General features: G+C 39.7%; 1 protein-coding gene across 1 annotated transcript in view; it reads left to right on the top strand.

Annotated features, from left to right (window-relative positions):
- The first annotated feature begins 4,078 nt into the window (after nt 1–4,078).
- Nucleotides 4,079–16,860, top strand: part of Cfap299 (cilia and flagella associated protein 299) — a 538,871-nt gene continuing 526,089 nt past the window's right edge. The window contains exon 1 of the mRNA XM_048426357.3: nt 4,079–4,247. Coding sequence (XP_048282314.2) covers nt 4,137–4,247 — 111 coding nt within the window. The 5' untranslated portion in view covers nt 4,079–4,136. The remainder of the gene's footprint in view (nt 4,248–16,860) is intronic.

Genomic DNA, 16,860 nt, shown 5'->3' with positions numbered 1-16,860 from the left:
ATTAGTCTGTGTGTGTTGCCACAAGGCTGTGGCCTACCAGGTAAAATTTCCAGCCTCTGTCTCTGATTGCTCCATGGCTTCTCCCTCTGACTCTGCCTTCTTCTTCCCAGCATGCCATTTAGTTTTCCCCACCTACCTCATGTTTTGCCCTATTAACAGGCCAAGGCAGTTTCTTTATTCATTAATGCTATTCACAGTACACAGAGGGACTCCCACATCAGATATTAATAAACAGTGCTACTGTGGAGGAGAGAAATGTTACTGGGCCCCTTCCCTAGACAAAGAACTATAGACAACCAAGGGAGGCTAAGAGTGGGAGACTCATCACACAGCACATAGCACAATGGATTTTTATTCTTTATCAGCTGCTGATACCAGACAATCTCAAACCTGGGAACACATCCATTTTATATTGTCTTTTTTCTGGACTCTTTCACATTTTCCAGTTATTGAAGAAGAATGGAAATTATGACATATGAACACTATGTGACTGAGAACACTTCTGTGACTAAGAAGTCGTGGAACATGCCCTCCAATGTGTGGAAGTCCAGTGACCTCACCAGAAGAAATCGCTTAAACACATTCAGTGTCATCGTTACGACATGGTACAAAAAAGCTCCCCTTGGCTCATGATTGAGCAACAACCCTCACCTGCAATCACAGGCGCTTAATAAGCAGTTGGGCAACATCAGACACAAATCGCTTATCTTATTAGAGTGAGCATATGTTTTTCTTTCCTACAATATGGTAATGTATTAAGTCCATCATAATGGGACCTCAAGTTCTTACTCAGAGTGTTTAGCATTTATTAACATAATTAGCACAGCACCCTTTCCTATCATGTCAACACACCAAACTAATTTTTTTAATTTACTTTCCCAGCTCCCATAGAATATTACTAAGGATCTGGAGGTAGAAAAAGATAGAGTTTAATTTGAAATGGCTTTATCTCTCTCTAGTGGGTATAGAGAAAAGCCTGTTTGTTTCAAAGAAATGTTATGCTTAGTTTTTTTTCTATGACCTTTACTTTATAATATCCCTTTCTTTACTCAGGAACTAAGCTAAATAGGGCATGTATTTTCTTACACTTCCATATGTTTCTCCTCTCTTACATCTTGGAGTTTGTTGTGAATACATAAAATCCTTGCTTGTCTTTTTAGCAAAGAATAGAATTTCTAGGATTCGTGCTGAATTCCATGATTCAATTTTTAAAAGTCCCAGGCTTGAAGAAGGAGTCTATGATTTCCAAAATAAAGTATTTCTTCGTCATAACAAAAGTCTCATCATAGGAAAGAGACTTGTTTAATCTCACTCATTTCATGGTTGCCACTCTTTCATGGAACAGGTCTAAAGTGTTTCTGAGCTCAGCCTGAAAATTTAGAAGACTATGTTTGTAGGCTTACCGTAATTTAAGCCTTTCTGTATAGAACAGACCAAATTTACAGATTTCTTTTACTACTAACGGAAGCGTGGCAGCATTTAGAGTTGACAGTACTGGACTCATTGATTGGAAATACCTTAATAACTGTTTAAATTTCTATGTTCTTGGGATCATTTCACCAAAGAGCTATCGACCACAGGGTCAGATTAATGAAGTATTCCTAAAATTATACAACTGCAGTGGATCATCCTAGAAGAATGAGGTAAAAATTGTCTTGGATATTGGAGTGTCAATGTCATGAATTCAAATATTTCCTAAGTGTTTGATTATTTTAAGGAAATGATGAAACCTTGGCGTGGGAGGATGTTAAAAACAGGTGTAATGCATGTAAATGCATCCAAGTACTCTTGAGATGAGCAACACGCTGTAGAGCAAGCTCCATACCTGAAGTCATGATCATCATGACTTCTCTTGTTCAAGGACATGGCTACTCTCTCTTGCGAATTCTTAAATGCAGCTTTCAAATTCAATTTAGCTCCTTTCTCTCTTGTCAGCCCTGCCCTTTCAGGAGTCTTTCCTGTGAACTTTGCTACCACTGCCAAGCCAAACTGTCCGTCCATCCTACACAGTACTGGGTTCCTTGTCTCCACAGTTTGGAAGCTGTGCTATGGCCTCTAGGATTTGTTTTAATTCATTTTCCTTAGCACAAATTTTTCTTTCTAAGAAACAAACTTTCATATTTAATTTTATACAGCTCTTTATGACCAACCTCTCTTTTCATCTGCGTTCCTTGTGTGTGAGGAAAAGACTATTGTTGTTTTGTGATGTTAGTCTTTGCACCTGAAACTTTGGCCAAGCTATTGAAATTCATCCTGGCTCCATATTGAATATAACACCAATGCTATCTTTCTTGTGAGTTTGTCATTGTGATGAAATGAAATAATGGCTCTGTGGTATTTAGAACATGGGTGACATGTGGTAAAGTTACCTTAAGTGTCACACGAGAGCAAGTTTCCCATTCTGTGTACGTAAGTGGAAGAGACTTTCCTAAGCTTTCTCTTGTGCTCAGCATACACAGAACAATCGCTTTCAGAAAGGACTTTCAGGAAGCATATAAAGCAGGGTTTTCAGCAGCAGATGTATAAAGTGGTTGAGGGGAAAGTGTTTATTATAGTGATGAAGGAGAGTACAGAAAGAGGCGTCTGAAAAACTAAGTCTAGATCAAAGAAAAAGTCAAGAGAGCACATGGCCTAAACTGCAGGGTTATATAGGAACGAGATGCTGTGGGAAGGGAACCCATAGTTGGACACATTTAGGGTCGAGAGCAGGGTGAGAAGAGCTGGGTCAGGATGCTAGCATGGACTCTGTAACAGGTACTTGGTAAGTGAGATGCAGTGAAAACCCGGAGGCCAGCATGTGCTTTGGTACGCTAACAGGCATACCTGGCATGCCACAGCCAGCCATTTGTCTCATTTGGACCTGACCAATACAGAGACCTCTCTTTCCTACCAGTGAGAATGTTTAAGTGACATGAATTTTGTCACCATTCTTGGAGGTTGATTTCTATAGCTTTCTAGATAATTACACAATACAAATTGTTGGTAGCTGTTTGTTTGGATGAAGACATTACTTACTGAGAAATCTGGTGACTTAAACAGTCCCGGCTTGACTTTGCATCCACACATATCCAATCCACCCCTGTAGTAGATGGAAAATTTATTGCGGAATATGATTTGATTTCTACAAAGGATGGAATGGTTGAAAGTCCCCTTGGCATAACATCAACCTTTTGAGTTTCCAGTGTCGAAACAGCTGTGCAGGTCAGCTGTAAGAAGAAAAAGGTTTCAGGTGCCTCCACCCCACAAGCTCAATTTTGGACTCAGAGTATTTTCTTTTTAAAAGATTTATTTATTTATTTATTATGTATGCAGTGCTCTGCCAGCATGTATGACTGAAGAGGGCACCAGATCTCATTGTAGATGGTTGTGAACCATCCTGTGTTTGCTGGGAATTGATCTGAGGGTCCTCTGGAAAAGATTAGTGCTCTTAATCTCTGAGCCATCTCTCCTGCCCCTACTCACAGTATTTTTAAGAGATGAGGAAATAGGAATATAAGATAATGCCAAGAGTTCTCATGGCATATATAGTTCCATGATCAGGATTCCCCCCATTTTTGAAGAAAAGGAAGGGTCAGGGAGGCAAGATTTTTCATTGTTCACTTGCTGAATTTTAAATAACAAAAAGTAAAAGAAATGAAAGGTAGAACCTAGGGACAAAGGAGTTCTTTAAAGATCCTGTCATTAAGGCTGTTTCGCTTGTAAAGTTTATACATTGTCCCTTAAACTCAAACGTAACAATAACTTGCCTTAAGTTGTAATGCATAAGCCTGAACAATAACACGCGTGAATCTTGCTGTTGATGTAGACAGCAAGACTATTTCTCCTGGATTTCTGTGATATTCTTACAAGGTACTTACTGCAAACACTGAGCACGCCCATTTTGACAGAACACCCTAGAGATGCTGTGTTTTTTAAGCCCTGGGTTGGAGATTGCATCGCAGGACTGACTTTGCCTTGGACCGGTTCCCGGGGTTTAGTCAGGCGGAAGCCGACCTGGGAACCGACTAGGGCGGGTTTAATGCAGGGCTCCCGCCCGCCCCCACCGACCTGAGAGTGAACGGCCCCGCCCCCAGCTTCGGTTGCTAGGGACGCTCCGCCCTCAACTTCGGTTGTTAGGGACGCATCGTGTAGCCGCGATGGATCAGGACGAGGGGCTGACGGCCGTGGACAACATCGTCACTCAGTTCAACACCTATGAAGACTTCCTGGACTCGCAGATCACCACTATAGACCTGTATTACCTGGAGGTAAGTGCCCGGACACCGGGCGAGCCGCGGCGGGGCTCGGTTGCCCCCTGGCGGCGGCGGCGCGGATGGTCTTCCAGAAGCTTCCTACGCAGACTCCCGGAGTCCCAAACCCTCCAAATGCTGGTGTGCAGCACTCAGGGAGGCTGTGTGATTGGGGTCCTTGTGAAAGAGTAGGAAGAAAGGACGAGAAAAACCGGTGGGAACCGGTTGCTATGTGCATCTGAGGGCAGAGCAGCAGGAAAACCACAGTTGGTGGGTTCTGCAAGCCCCAGACCCACAGCCCAGGAAGGCCCCAAGCTGTCACCTCCCTTTCAGGACAAAGAGAACAAGCACCATTCTTGGGGTTCAGCCACAGAACAGTCTGGGCAGGTTTTGAACCTGGCCAACTCCATCTCTCCTGTGCAAGGCAAGGCAGTCTTGTAACATTTTAGTATACCTACCATTTTTTTTTTAAATTCCCCGAATAGATTAGTGTTTTACTTATACGAGAACTACTTGATTATTTGTTTAAAAATGTTTTGCTTCAAAATACATTATGTGCCACGGTCTGAATATAATCTTAGCTGAACAGAATTTGTTCTTTTTGGAATTATCTGTGGAGATAAGTTTAAGTGGTATTTCCAACAAACCATGACTTATAAACACAATGACAAGTCAAGCTTTTAAGTTTATTACACAGATAACTTTTGCAATTGCATTTCTGTGTACAGACACATACATAAAAAAAATCAGAGGACAATTGGAAGTAGGTTCTTACTTGTATTCTATGGGTCCAAGGATTGAACTCAGGTCGTCGAACTGAGCAACAAATCCCTTTTCCCATTGAGCCATCTCCCTGACTGTTAGACATTTTTTTCACCCAGAAGTTATTTTTAATTATTCTTTACATCTAAGACACTGAAATGAAGCAAAACTGCTGCTTTTCTGTGTTTACAAACTTTCAAATGTTCAAAAGAATCCCACAAAAAATTAAAAATGTGAGTAGCGACTGTCTTAAAAAATAAAGTCATCTTTGTAGCCCAGATGGAACATTGCCAAACTTAAGGCTAATAGTATTAGAACAGATTTCAATATATAATTTTTTAAGACTCAGATTTTCAGATAAGAAACTAAAAGTGTTGAAGTTGATTGGAGGTGAGAAAGTACCGTGTTGTGTTCTACCAGTCAGGACTTTAGAAATCTCCAGAACAGAGAATGGGAACATGGTTGAAGGAACGACATGTGCTCTTAAATCTGGATCTTTTAACTTTACTGAAATAATATGGAGTTGAATAATGATACTGGAGAAACTATAGATTGCGGTGGTTGATTATTTCCTTCTAGGGATCAAACCCAAGTCACCAGGCATAGGGGTTTGTGCATTTACGTCGTGAGCCATCTAATGACACCTAACGTGCATTGGCCGCAGACACTTACAGACCATCTCCAATGTGGCTGCAAGGTAACTGCCAATTTAAGTCACATGGAAATTAGACTCCCCAGCATTCCATCAGTAATGCCACAAGCAACCTACTCATAGAGCATTCTATTTCAAGTAAATCCTTTTCTTCCTTCCTTCCTTGCTTTTCTAGCAATATTTCATGCTATCCTGCATCTGTGTTTGCCAAGGCTAACCTTGGTGGGTATTTATTAGGTCCCACTGTGCTGGTTTCAGCCAGCAGAATACTGACAAGAGGTCAGAGGGTTGGAAGACAGTGGTTAGATGATTTATTCCCTGTCACCTCCGATAGGCTGTGGTTGGCAATTGACTGCATTCCTTAGATTTGTTTGGCCATCTTCTCTCTTGTGAGTTCCAGCCCCTTTTCTAGGCCCTGGCAGCATCTGTTGCTGTAGGAACTTCTTCCTCCCCATCTCCTGGTGTGTGTGGTGGTGTTAATAATGGTTTCTCACGTTGCTTGCACCAGGATGGGTCACCACGCTTTGTTGGCTTCCCTGAACTCTGTCCGTATCCTTGTGAGTGCTGTTACTATTTACAGCCATCCCTCTGAATTTGTCCAATAACTTGCTGCCATATGACCCTAATCTCTGTCACCATTTAACATTTCAGATATACATTAAGTGTGCGAGCATTGTATGCATATAATAACCACAATACATCTTACAAGAAGCTTGTTTAGGAAGAAGGGGAGTTAGGGGGAGAAATGAAATGATGACACCATCTTATGTTTCTGATGAGCTGAGGATGCGGAGCACCGTTCGGGAAGATGAAAGCGGCAGTTCTCCATCGTGTATCCTCTTGTGCTTACTAGAAAATGACAAACCTTTAAAACAGCTTTATTGCAGTAGCAGCCAATAAAATTATCTTTGCCGAGCTAATTAACAGTATTTATTCTATAAGTTAGCATCATCAAATTAAACTAATCACTTCAGTGAGTGTACAAATCATTGTAAAAATCTTCAGCAAGTTTGCTAAGCTATGGTTTCCCAGGCTCTCTTCTAATCAGCTGTCCCTTTGACTAAGCATAGCCCTTCATTTCCGAATGAAGATGTTCCGCCTGTGACTACTGGAAAAACAAATGTCCCAGTTGAATTGCTTTCCTTGGGTAAGAGGTGAAGAGATATTAAGATTATTTAAAGACTTCTCCAGATAATGGATCTCAAGCTTCCTGTCATGCTCGAGGCCCTGGGTTCAATCCCCAACACTGACAAAACAAAACACACACACACACACACACACACACACACACACACACACACAAACACACAAATGAAACAAACCCCAAGCAAGTAAATAAAAACCAGTTCTAGATAGAATTGTAAATGATAGGTAATAATATAGGGAAAGTCTAATAACAGCTTACCATGATTTTATAATAAGCCAACAATTAATAACAACTATCCAAAGTAGTTTTCACATTATTATTATACAAAAATGTTGTTCCTTTTGAAAAAAAACTTACAGTACTTCCCCCATGTAGAAATATCAAGTTACCTCATAATTATGAATTCTGACAGCAGAAGAAACTTAACCAAGAATCTCTTAGCCTTAACATGTCTGAAATCTTATCGTAAGGATAAAAGTCAGATACTTGAGCCTGATCTCCTTCTCAGTGTCTCAAAAGCATTGAAAAAACCTACATTCTGTGTGTTTACATTATATGTCATTCAGTTCTTCGCTATAGTAACTTCAAAAGCTTTGGGTATTATACTGAGGCAAGCGGAGAAGTAGAAAGGATTCCCAAGGAGAGTGTGTGAAATGAGAAGAAAATGGAGCTCGTGAGAATGTAGATCAGTAGCAATTACGTGTGGCCAGGGCATGGAAGCAGTACTCACGGACCTCAATGAGAGGGAAAACAGGGAAGAAGGAGAAGAAGAAGAGATTAGGAAGGTCCAGCGATTACGTGTGGCCAGGGCATGGAAGCAGTACCCACGGACCTCAATGAGAGGGAAAACAGGGAAGAAGGAGAAGAATAAGAGAATAGGAAGGTCCAGCAGCTAAAAGCAGCTGGGAAATGTAGCTTAAAGCCCCTGAAAAATGTTTATACAATGTAGTGGAAATTAAGTCCTATAAATGCTATTATTAAAAGCAAATGGGGTACCCACCAAACAACTACAACCTACATTTCAGCATCCATGCAGGAGAAAAGCAGAGCGAAACAGTGGAGCATCCAATGGAAAGCTGCCGTATGGAAGCAGGTGTGCATCTGAATGCAAGCAATGGTTAAGTTAGAAAGGCACATGAAACCAAAGGGGATTCTATCGGTAGATACTCGAGTACACAGCATCTCTGCTGAGGAGTGCAGAAGTCAGAACAGGATGGACCTGGGACGTCCTTTAAAAAATTGTTTGTTGTTTAATACAACAATATACTAGTCATACTCTTATCTCTCCCCCAGCTCCCCCCAGAGGCCCTCACTTCAATTTCATGCTTATTTTCTCTCTCTCTCTAAGAAAGGAAATTAACAAAAACGAAAATGAAAATCAAACTAAACAAAAAATAGTTATCTGTGAGACAAACATTACCCCCCCAAAACTGAACAAATAGAACACACACACACACACACAAAACATGAAGTTCATTTTGTGTTGGCTGAATAACCCTGGGTTTGGGGCTTGCCTTGGAGTGGAGCTGATATACCCAGTGTCGCTTTTTGAGAGAAAGTGCCTTTTCTTGACAGGTATCAACTGAAAGTAGCTTCTTGGCTAGGGTTGGGACTTTGTGTTTACCTCCAGTCTCTAGTGCTGGAATTTTGCCTAGGTTGACTCCGTGTAGATCTTACGTATGCTGTCATAATCTCTGAGACTTTATTTGTGTACCAGTCCTGTCATGTCTGGAAGATGCTGGTTCCTTGCAGTCATCCATCACCTCTGACTCCTAGGATCTTTCCTCCTCTTCTTCTCTCTAAGTCTTGAGGGGAGAGGTTTGATTAAGACATCTCATTTCACCACTCTGGGGGTGGGATCTGAGCGAATGGAGCCTAAAATTGGGGCAGACTAAAGTCTCATGCAATAGTTGGCTTTGTTTAGAACATTTAGAACAGTTTGTGCTCTGAGGGTTAAAAGGTATTATGTTAATAAAGTTTTCCTGAGCTCAAGCTGTATACAATCATAAGGACTAGTAATGAATGGCAAAACATTTTTTTCCATAGAGACATATAAAGGATAGTTTAAACCTTTAATTGAATGCCAACAGAAAGCAATAATGAGTAATCTGAAGTAAATTAACTACTATCTGCTATGCCTGGGAGAAGCATAAGAACACTCAAAAAGCCAATTCCATGTTTTGAAGAAACTGAGATCACAAGACATTTGTCTTGTTTTCTTGGAATGTTCTCACAAGCCCTCAGAATTCTCTTCACGATTCAACTCCTGGGCCATGTTCTGACACTCCCATTTAATGCTGAGTGTTCCAGCATCCCTCACTGTCTGCACATTGTCCATTTGTGTGTCTCTGTGTTAATTACCATCCACTACAAGAAGAAGCTTCTCTTATGAGGGTTGAGAGATGCTCTGATTTATTGGTACAGCAATATACCATCAGGACTCATTTTATTGTCCTGTTCCTTTAGTAGGATAATAGTAGCTTTTCTTCTAGGACCATGACCTTTCTAGTTTCAAGTTCTTTTTGTCACTTTAGCAGTGCCAGGTATGGCTTCCATCTCATTGAGTAGGCCATAAATACAAGAAAGTGGTTGGTTACTCCTATAACATTTGTGCCACTATTGCACCATTATATCTTTCAGGCAGGTGTCTGTTTCAGGTCACATGAAAGCTGGTCAGTTAGGGGTGAAGCTTCTATTTGGTCACCAGCTTAACTTCTTGATGTTCCATGACATGATTAATTTATAGGTCATTACCATAAGGTTAAGGAGAGTAAAGCAATATCTTTGGTACAAGTCCAGTCTTTCTTTGGTCAACAGTTGAACAAGATATAGCCCATTCCTAATACTGGAGGTTTTACTTAGTGGCATAAGATGTCTAGTTGGAGAATTGTTTGTCATTGTATGATGATTCCACTTAAGTTCCTTTCATATATGTATACACTTAAGGAAGCTTCTGCATTAATAGGTTTCCAGGTGGTTTTTCAAAAGGTTTCAGTGTTCCTTGTGTCTCCCAGCATTTCCTCTTTTACCCTTCTCTATATATCTAGAAAATCTAACTAACATGACTACAAGCTTGACTATTATTGATAATTATTCATTAACAACCTATATTTCCTAATTATACATTACATTTTTAAATGAACTACGCAATCACAATACCTTAATCGAGAGGAGAAATACATATACATGTAAGAAAATTGACCTTAAACTTTTATCAATAAATCAAGATTTATACCAATGCAAATTATTCATATCTATATCATATCCCCCTCTAAATGTAAAAGAACATTTATAAACAATATTTGGGAATATGGGCACAGTTTTTTCTCTCCAAACTGCTTCCTGCTGTATTGGGGGCACTGTTAATCAGGTCTTTCATGGTATATTCTGCGTGCTAGGTTCATCTCAGTTGACAGTTGAGCGAAGTACATTTTTGAGGGTGTTTACAGCAATCTTTCCAGAGGGCATGGTCTATCATACCATATTGGTCTAGAAGCAATCCACAGGGTCTCATCCTCTGTGTAAGCAAAAGAAGAGCCTCTTTTCTAGAGCATCATATACTTAGACCCAAATTTTGAAGTCATAATACCTTTAAAATATTCATGCTGATTTAGCTTAGCAGACCACAAAATGAAATGTCTCTGTATTTAGCTCCTTCACATCAAAACATTCAAAGAAAACATAATAAACATAATCCAGACCCTCTGTGAATTTTCTATTTTTTACGTGGTTTATTTTTCTTTAATTTTTTAAATCTATGATTATCTGTACTCTGTCTCTTTAAAGACTTTACCTTTTTTAAAGCATTAACTTTATTTTATGACTTTTAATACTCTTTTTCTTCTCTCTCCCAAGCCTATGTATGTCTATCTAACACTATGACCCATTTAGAGATCTTTTATGTCTGAATCTGTCCCATTGCATTGTCTTTAATTCTCTGCTGTCTTGAAGAGCTTTTAAAATGTTAAGCAGCTTGGCTGCAGCTGCTCTGGATATTGGCTCCACCTCTCTCCAATTTCAAAATGGCAGACGTACCATTTCTGCTAGCTCTAGGGCCACTAGGTAGGATCTGCACTCAGCACTTTAACTCTGAGAATGAGCGTACAGCACATAAACTCTTTTTATGAGTTACAGCCAAATCTTCCATGCAGAGCACTGCACAGCCTGGAAACATCTCCGTGTATGGCGGTGAGAATCCACCATGCTCTCCTGCCTGCCCAAACCTGATCCCGCCATCTGCCCAGGCAGGAAGAGCTGAGCCACTGGCATGATCTCAGATATTTTCCTTCCGACCCCGAGTGGGCACAGCAACATCTGGGCCCACAAATGTTCCATAGCCAGAGTTTGCACCAGCGGCAGGGCCCAGGAAGCCTTGTTTTAAAATGATGCGGCTTTTTTTCTGCTGCTATTGCTGAGTCAGGAAATCTCTCTGCAGCACACCCCAGCAAACAGCAAAAAGCTATGTTAAACTCTGTTTTGTTCTGGGTGTCTAGAATTCTTTTTCAAGCCCTCTCAGGTTATACGAGGAGTTAGTCAACCACGTTGAGGCTCCACTTTGTTGTATGAGGAAAAGCAGGCTGCGTCCCACCACCTGGCTAGCTTAACCCCTGAAATAATCACACAGATTTGCACTCATGGAGATCCATCTACCTTTGCTTCCCAAGAGTTGAGATTAAAGGTGTGTACCACCACACCCAACTACTCTCTTTCTTTCTTTTTTATTTTAAGGACTTTAACCTTATTCTTTTCTCTCCCAAGCCAGCATATATTTTTAACACATAGTAAAACATTTAGAGTTTTTTTTTCTTTGAATATCTCTTTACTATATATCTCTCTTTTTCTGACTACATGAGTCTTAAATTTACCAATCAATATGGGTAGGATTAAAGCTGTGGCTTTGACAGCTGGATCCAGCCCATTCCTTAGCTTTCTGCAATTCTAGCCTCATGGTGTAGGTACCAGCTGTAGCCATGTTTACTGCCACAACTTTATGGCATTTCAAGGCCCCTGCCAGTAAGCAAGCTGCAGCAGTATGCTCACAAACCACTTTTAAATGCTCCATAGTCAGACTGCCTGCTTGAAAGAGTCGGAGGTTGCCCTGGCAGGATGGCCCAGAAAGTTGGCATTTTAAAATGGCGCAGCTTTTTTCCTGCTATGGCTGAAAACCGAAAAGCATGTGGTCATCTTTTTATCAACACTATCTAAGTGTTTCTTGGCATGACCTCTTAAAAGAGCTGCAAGGTTTTACAGCGAAAGCTGAGTCAGGAAGCCTCTCTTAGATGAGAGCACTTGCTTGCCTCTAGCAAGCAGAGCAGACCTGAGAAATTGCTGCTACCAAGAAAACATGCTTTACTCTATTCGTTCCCAAGCTTTCCCAGGCTTTCTGTGGATGCAGTTATCTACGTGGGTGCCGTTCTGTAGCAGGAGGACTGGGATGCTTGTTGGGGTTTCTGTCCTGCCCGGTCACCCAGCCATTTTAGTTCCAGAGAAAATCACACAAAGGTCTCCATAAGTTGTAAACTGATTGGCCCCTTACCTCAGGCTTCTTATTAGTTCTTATAACTTATACCAGTCCATTATTCTAGCATATGTTAGCCACATGGCTCAGTACCTTTTTTGGTGAGGTAGGTCACATCTTTTCTCTTTGGTGATCTGGGCAGGACTGGGAGGAATGGACTTCTTCCTTCCTAGAATTCTCCTGTTCTCACCACCCCACCTCAACTTCCTATCTGGTTGACCCACCTGTACTTCCTGCCTGGTTAATCTGTGTTTATTGGTATGGACTATAAAACATGATAAAAGTCCCTTGGATATTTATATTTAAACACTAAATCATTTAGAGGACAAAATTATCATCAGACTTTTAAATAGTAATGGTTTATGCTACAGCAAACTGAAATTGTTTATTTCAGATAATCACAAAAGAAAAATGTGATGAAAGGATTTTATATCTAGCAAATGTAGGGTGAAAAGGGGCAGCCAATTAAACCCACCCTGGTCCTGAAACAAGAACTAGTGAAAGAAACACTTTAACCCTGAACCCAGAACCAAAGAAATGCACCTTGACTATGAAACAAGAGCCAAAGAAACATACTTTGGCTCTAGAACCAGAGCCAGTGAAAGAAGTATGTCTTAGCCCTGAAAATAAAGCCAAAAGGCTAAAAAGGGTCAGTGAAAGAAACACAGTTTGCCCCTGAGAACAATCTGTCCCAAACAACTGAACGCGATACCAACCAATCCCTGAGCATGAAATCTAGCACTCCGACCCTGAACCCAGAGCCAGTGAAAGAAACAATTTAGCCCTTAACCCAGAACCTAAGAAATACACCCTGACCCCAAAACCAGAGCCAAAGAAAGACACATTGGCCCTAGAATCAGAGTCAGTGAAAGAAATATGCCTTAGTCTTAAAAATAGAGCTGAAAGGCTACATAGGGACAGTGATAGAAAGATAGTTTCACCCTGAAACCAGAGTCAATTCTGCCCCTGACCAACTAAATCAACCAATCCCTGAGCAGGAAAACTAACGAATCCCGGAGCAGAAAGTCTTCTCCTTGGGGGAAACGCCACCTTTAAGAAGCCCGACCTAAGCCCCTCTGCCTGTTCAGTTGCTGGCTGTCTTTTCCCATCCTGGCAGAGGCAGCCACTGTCCTTTGACTTCTCCTTCCCAAATAAATCTCTGTCTTAAAAGAGTTCTGGGTGAAGATTTTCCTTTGCCAGTGCAGAGCAGAATCTTTGCTGAGATGTTCCCTTAAGGGGACTGAGCAGAAAAAGAACAAGCAGAAGAAGCAGTTAAGTCTGCTGGGAAACTCCCTTGGGAGTGGAGCAGAAAAAGTAACTTTTCGTCTGAGCTGGAGGAGCTTGCTACATTTCTACAAGGGTTTCCCCTTTAACAGAGTGAAACAGAAGAAGTAACACCTTGGGCCACAGCTTAGCAGAGGAAACCTAACAGAGCTCAGCTATAAAGGCTCTCTGTAGGAGAAGAGAAGAATTGCAGCATTTTGTAGGGGGATATCAACCCCCACTGCACCTCAGCTTCAGGTCTAACTTGACTTCCCAACAAGTTAGTATACCTTTTCTTCCTGGGCAGTCCTATTGCAGTTTCAGCCTCCAGAGCTGTCCCTTTACAGCTTCAGGTATAGCCTAACTTCCCAACATGGCAGGATACCTTTTTCTCCAGAACTGTAACACACAAAGCAGATCCAGTTTTAAGATATGAATGGAATGAATTGTTACCAATACGTAAGAACTTAGTTTCTTCATTAGTTTTTCCGTATTAATGTTTGTAGAAGGAGCTTCAGACAAACAAAATGACTGTGTCAACTTAAATATTGGTTTTGTTGGAAATTTATGGCTTCTAATATTACCAAAAGAGAGACACAGGACATTTGATGCACAAAAGAGCAAAATAATCTTAATACATTGTTCAGCATATCAAACATAGATCAGCTCATGGCCTTGTATTCAGATACTAATTTTTAGAACATTTAAAAAACAAACATCAAAATGTACAAAGAATGTATATTCAGTGAAAACCATGTCAGTGATGATGGAAGTTACAAAATAATCGCACACTAGTTCAGAATTGTGAATAATAAAGGGTTATTTATTTAGGGATAGACTCACAGATCACAGTCCTAGATCATAGTCCTCTGCACTAATGGGGAACTGGAACCAAATCTAGTAGCTGGAAGTGAGGGCCAGAAGCGAGAGAGTAAGCACATGCTTTACTGCTGCATTTGTAGTATAAGTATAGTATGAGAGACCACACCCAAGTGGGCTGGTATCTTAAAGGCTATTAGCTAAAGGAACTCCCACAGCACCTCCTCGTTTTGTTTAATTAAGAGAATTCCAAATCCAATACAAAACTATATACACTAGGAAAGATATCAAGTATAAGGTTAGAAATATAACTAGCATTAACAATATTAAGCAAGAAATATATGCTAGCTAAATGTTTTAATAAATATTCTATCCTAAGGAGTCTAAGTCTTGTATTGGAAATGGTTTGACTAGATCATAAGAGGAGGGAAACTACAACTATCTAATCTTCAACTCCATTGAAGGCCTGAGAATGGAGATAATATTACTTGAGTAGGCAGGAAGTACAATCAAGCAGTTTCCAAAATGTACAGTAGATGACAAAGACGACTGGCTGCCTGAGCAATCACCCAAAGTCACATTTGCAATGTTGAGGCAACAAACTTTGGCTAAGGCCTAGAGTAACTGACAGACCATTTTCAGAGGCAGAAAAAATTTTCAGAACTGTCTTACTCTGTCTTGGTAAGACTTAGCAGTCTTTTTTCTTGTATTCTCCTTGTCCAGTCCAGATATTGTGCACTTTGTCAGTGATCAAGGCATTGGCAGTTCCTTGCCCAAAGGTCAACTGTGCCAAGAAGAAAACAAACTCCAAGTGGAGTGTCTTTGGTGCTCAACACTCTCTCGGGAGTAGATTGATCCTTGCTGCTAGGAGGAATCGTGTCTCACATCAACAGAATCTTAAGTTATTTAAATGCCATATTGTACAAATCTTTGAAATGGTTCAAGATTACCTATCTATGCAGAATGCAATCTCTATGTATCTAAAGAACCTGATTAGTCTGACACACATGGATGAATATTAACCTATAATTCTTAATACCAATATAGCTTAAATACTAAAACTAATCTTTAAACAACTGTGCAACAACAACAGAAAACACTGACCTCAAAATGTAAACAATGTAAAATATCTTGATCAGAGGTAGAAATGTATAGTGCAATATGATAAATATATCCTAAAATTGTATCAGTATGCAAAATGTCTGAAGCAGAGGTAGACACATGCATGCTTACAATATGACAAAATAACTTTGCATAGGTGTACAAATATTGTAAACAGAAATAGCATATTCAATATAAAAATATAATTTGAACTTGTATCAATATACAAAAATCTATACCAATTTTATGTAAATTGTTCATAAATAATAGCTTACACAAATTTAAAAAGAAAAAAACAATTACTATAAATGAGGAGGAATATTGAGGTGTTATTGAGAGATATGTTCTAAAGGTACTAAAATTTTATTCTTGGTATGAGTAGTAGAAGAATGGTTTTTATATTTTAGTAATTCATTCAGTTCTACATTTGAAAGTTTTATCTTTAATTTTTTTTAATTTTATATTGACAAATTATGTTTTGCGTTATAAAAGTAAAGTTGTAATCTATATGGGACATTAAGTAAGACTAATTAACATTTATCATCCCAAACTTTTAAATTTTTGTGGTTACAACATATCAAATTTACTATACTAGCAACTTTGAAATATAGAATATATTAGTTTTTACTATATCTACTATGCTATATTGTTGGTGGAGTTTTCTGTCCTGCCAGGTTCTACAGCCTTTCAGTCCCAAAGAAACACACAGAGGTCTACATTAATTATAAACTGGTCTATTAGATCAGGTTTCTTATTAACTCTTATAATTTACATTAACCCATAATGCAAAATCTCTTCTCCAAAGTAACATACCTTTTAACTTCAATTTTGAAGTCAAGGCATGTTTAAAATATATATGCTGGATTAATTCAGCAGCATTTATAATCAAATGTCTTTTAGCAGCTGTTGCTCCTTCCTCAGTCATCAAACAATTAAAAGACACACAATAACATCCGGAGTCTTTATGTATTTTCCATCTTTATGTGGCTTTATTTTAAACTCTATTTCTTTTATTTTTACTTTTAAATTTTAGTTTTTTGAGACAGGGTTTTTCTGTGTGTTTTGGCTTTCCTGGAACTCACTCTGTAGACCAAGCTGTCCGTAAACTCAGAGATCCTCCTGCCTCTGCCTCTCAAGAACAGGATTAAAGATCTGTGCTACTACGCCCAACTACTCTTTCTCTCTCTCTCTCTTCTTTTAAGGACTTTATTCTTTTTCTTTTCCCTCCCATGCCTACATATATTTTTAAACATACTATAAACCATTTACAGGCTTTTTCTCATCTGATTATCTTTTCTGACCATACGAGTCTTTAATTTGCTAAGTGACATGGTTAGGATTAAAGCCGTGGCTTTGATGACTGGATCCA

Source organism: Myodes glareolus, chromosome 8 (genome assembly GCF_982192425.1).
Source record: "Myodes glareolus chromosome 8, mMyoGla1.1, whole genome shotgun sequence".
Lineage (NCBI taxonomy): Eukaryota > Metazoa > Chordata > Mammalia > Rodentia > Cricetidae > Myodes > Myodes glareolus.
Note: the sequence above shows the minus strand (reverse complement) of the source record. Positions and strands in the feature narration are given on the sequence as shown.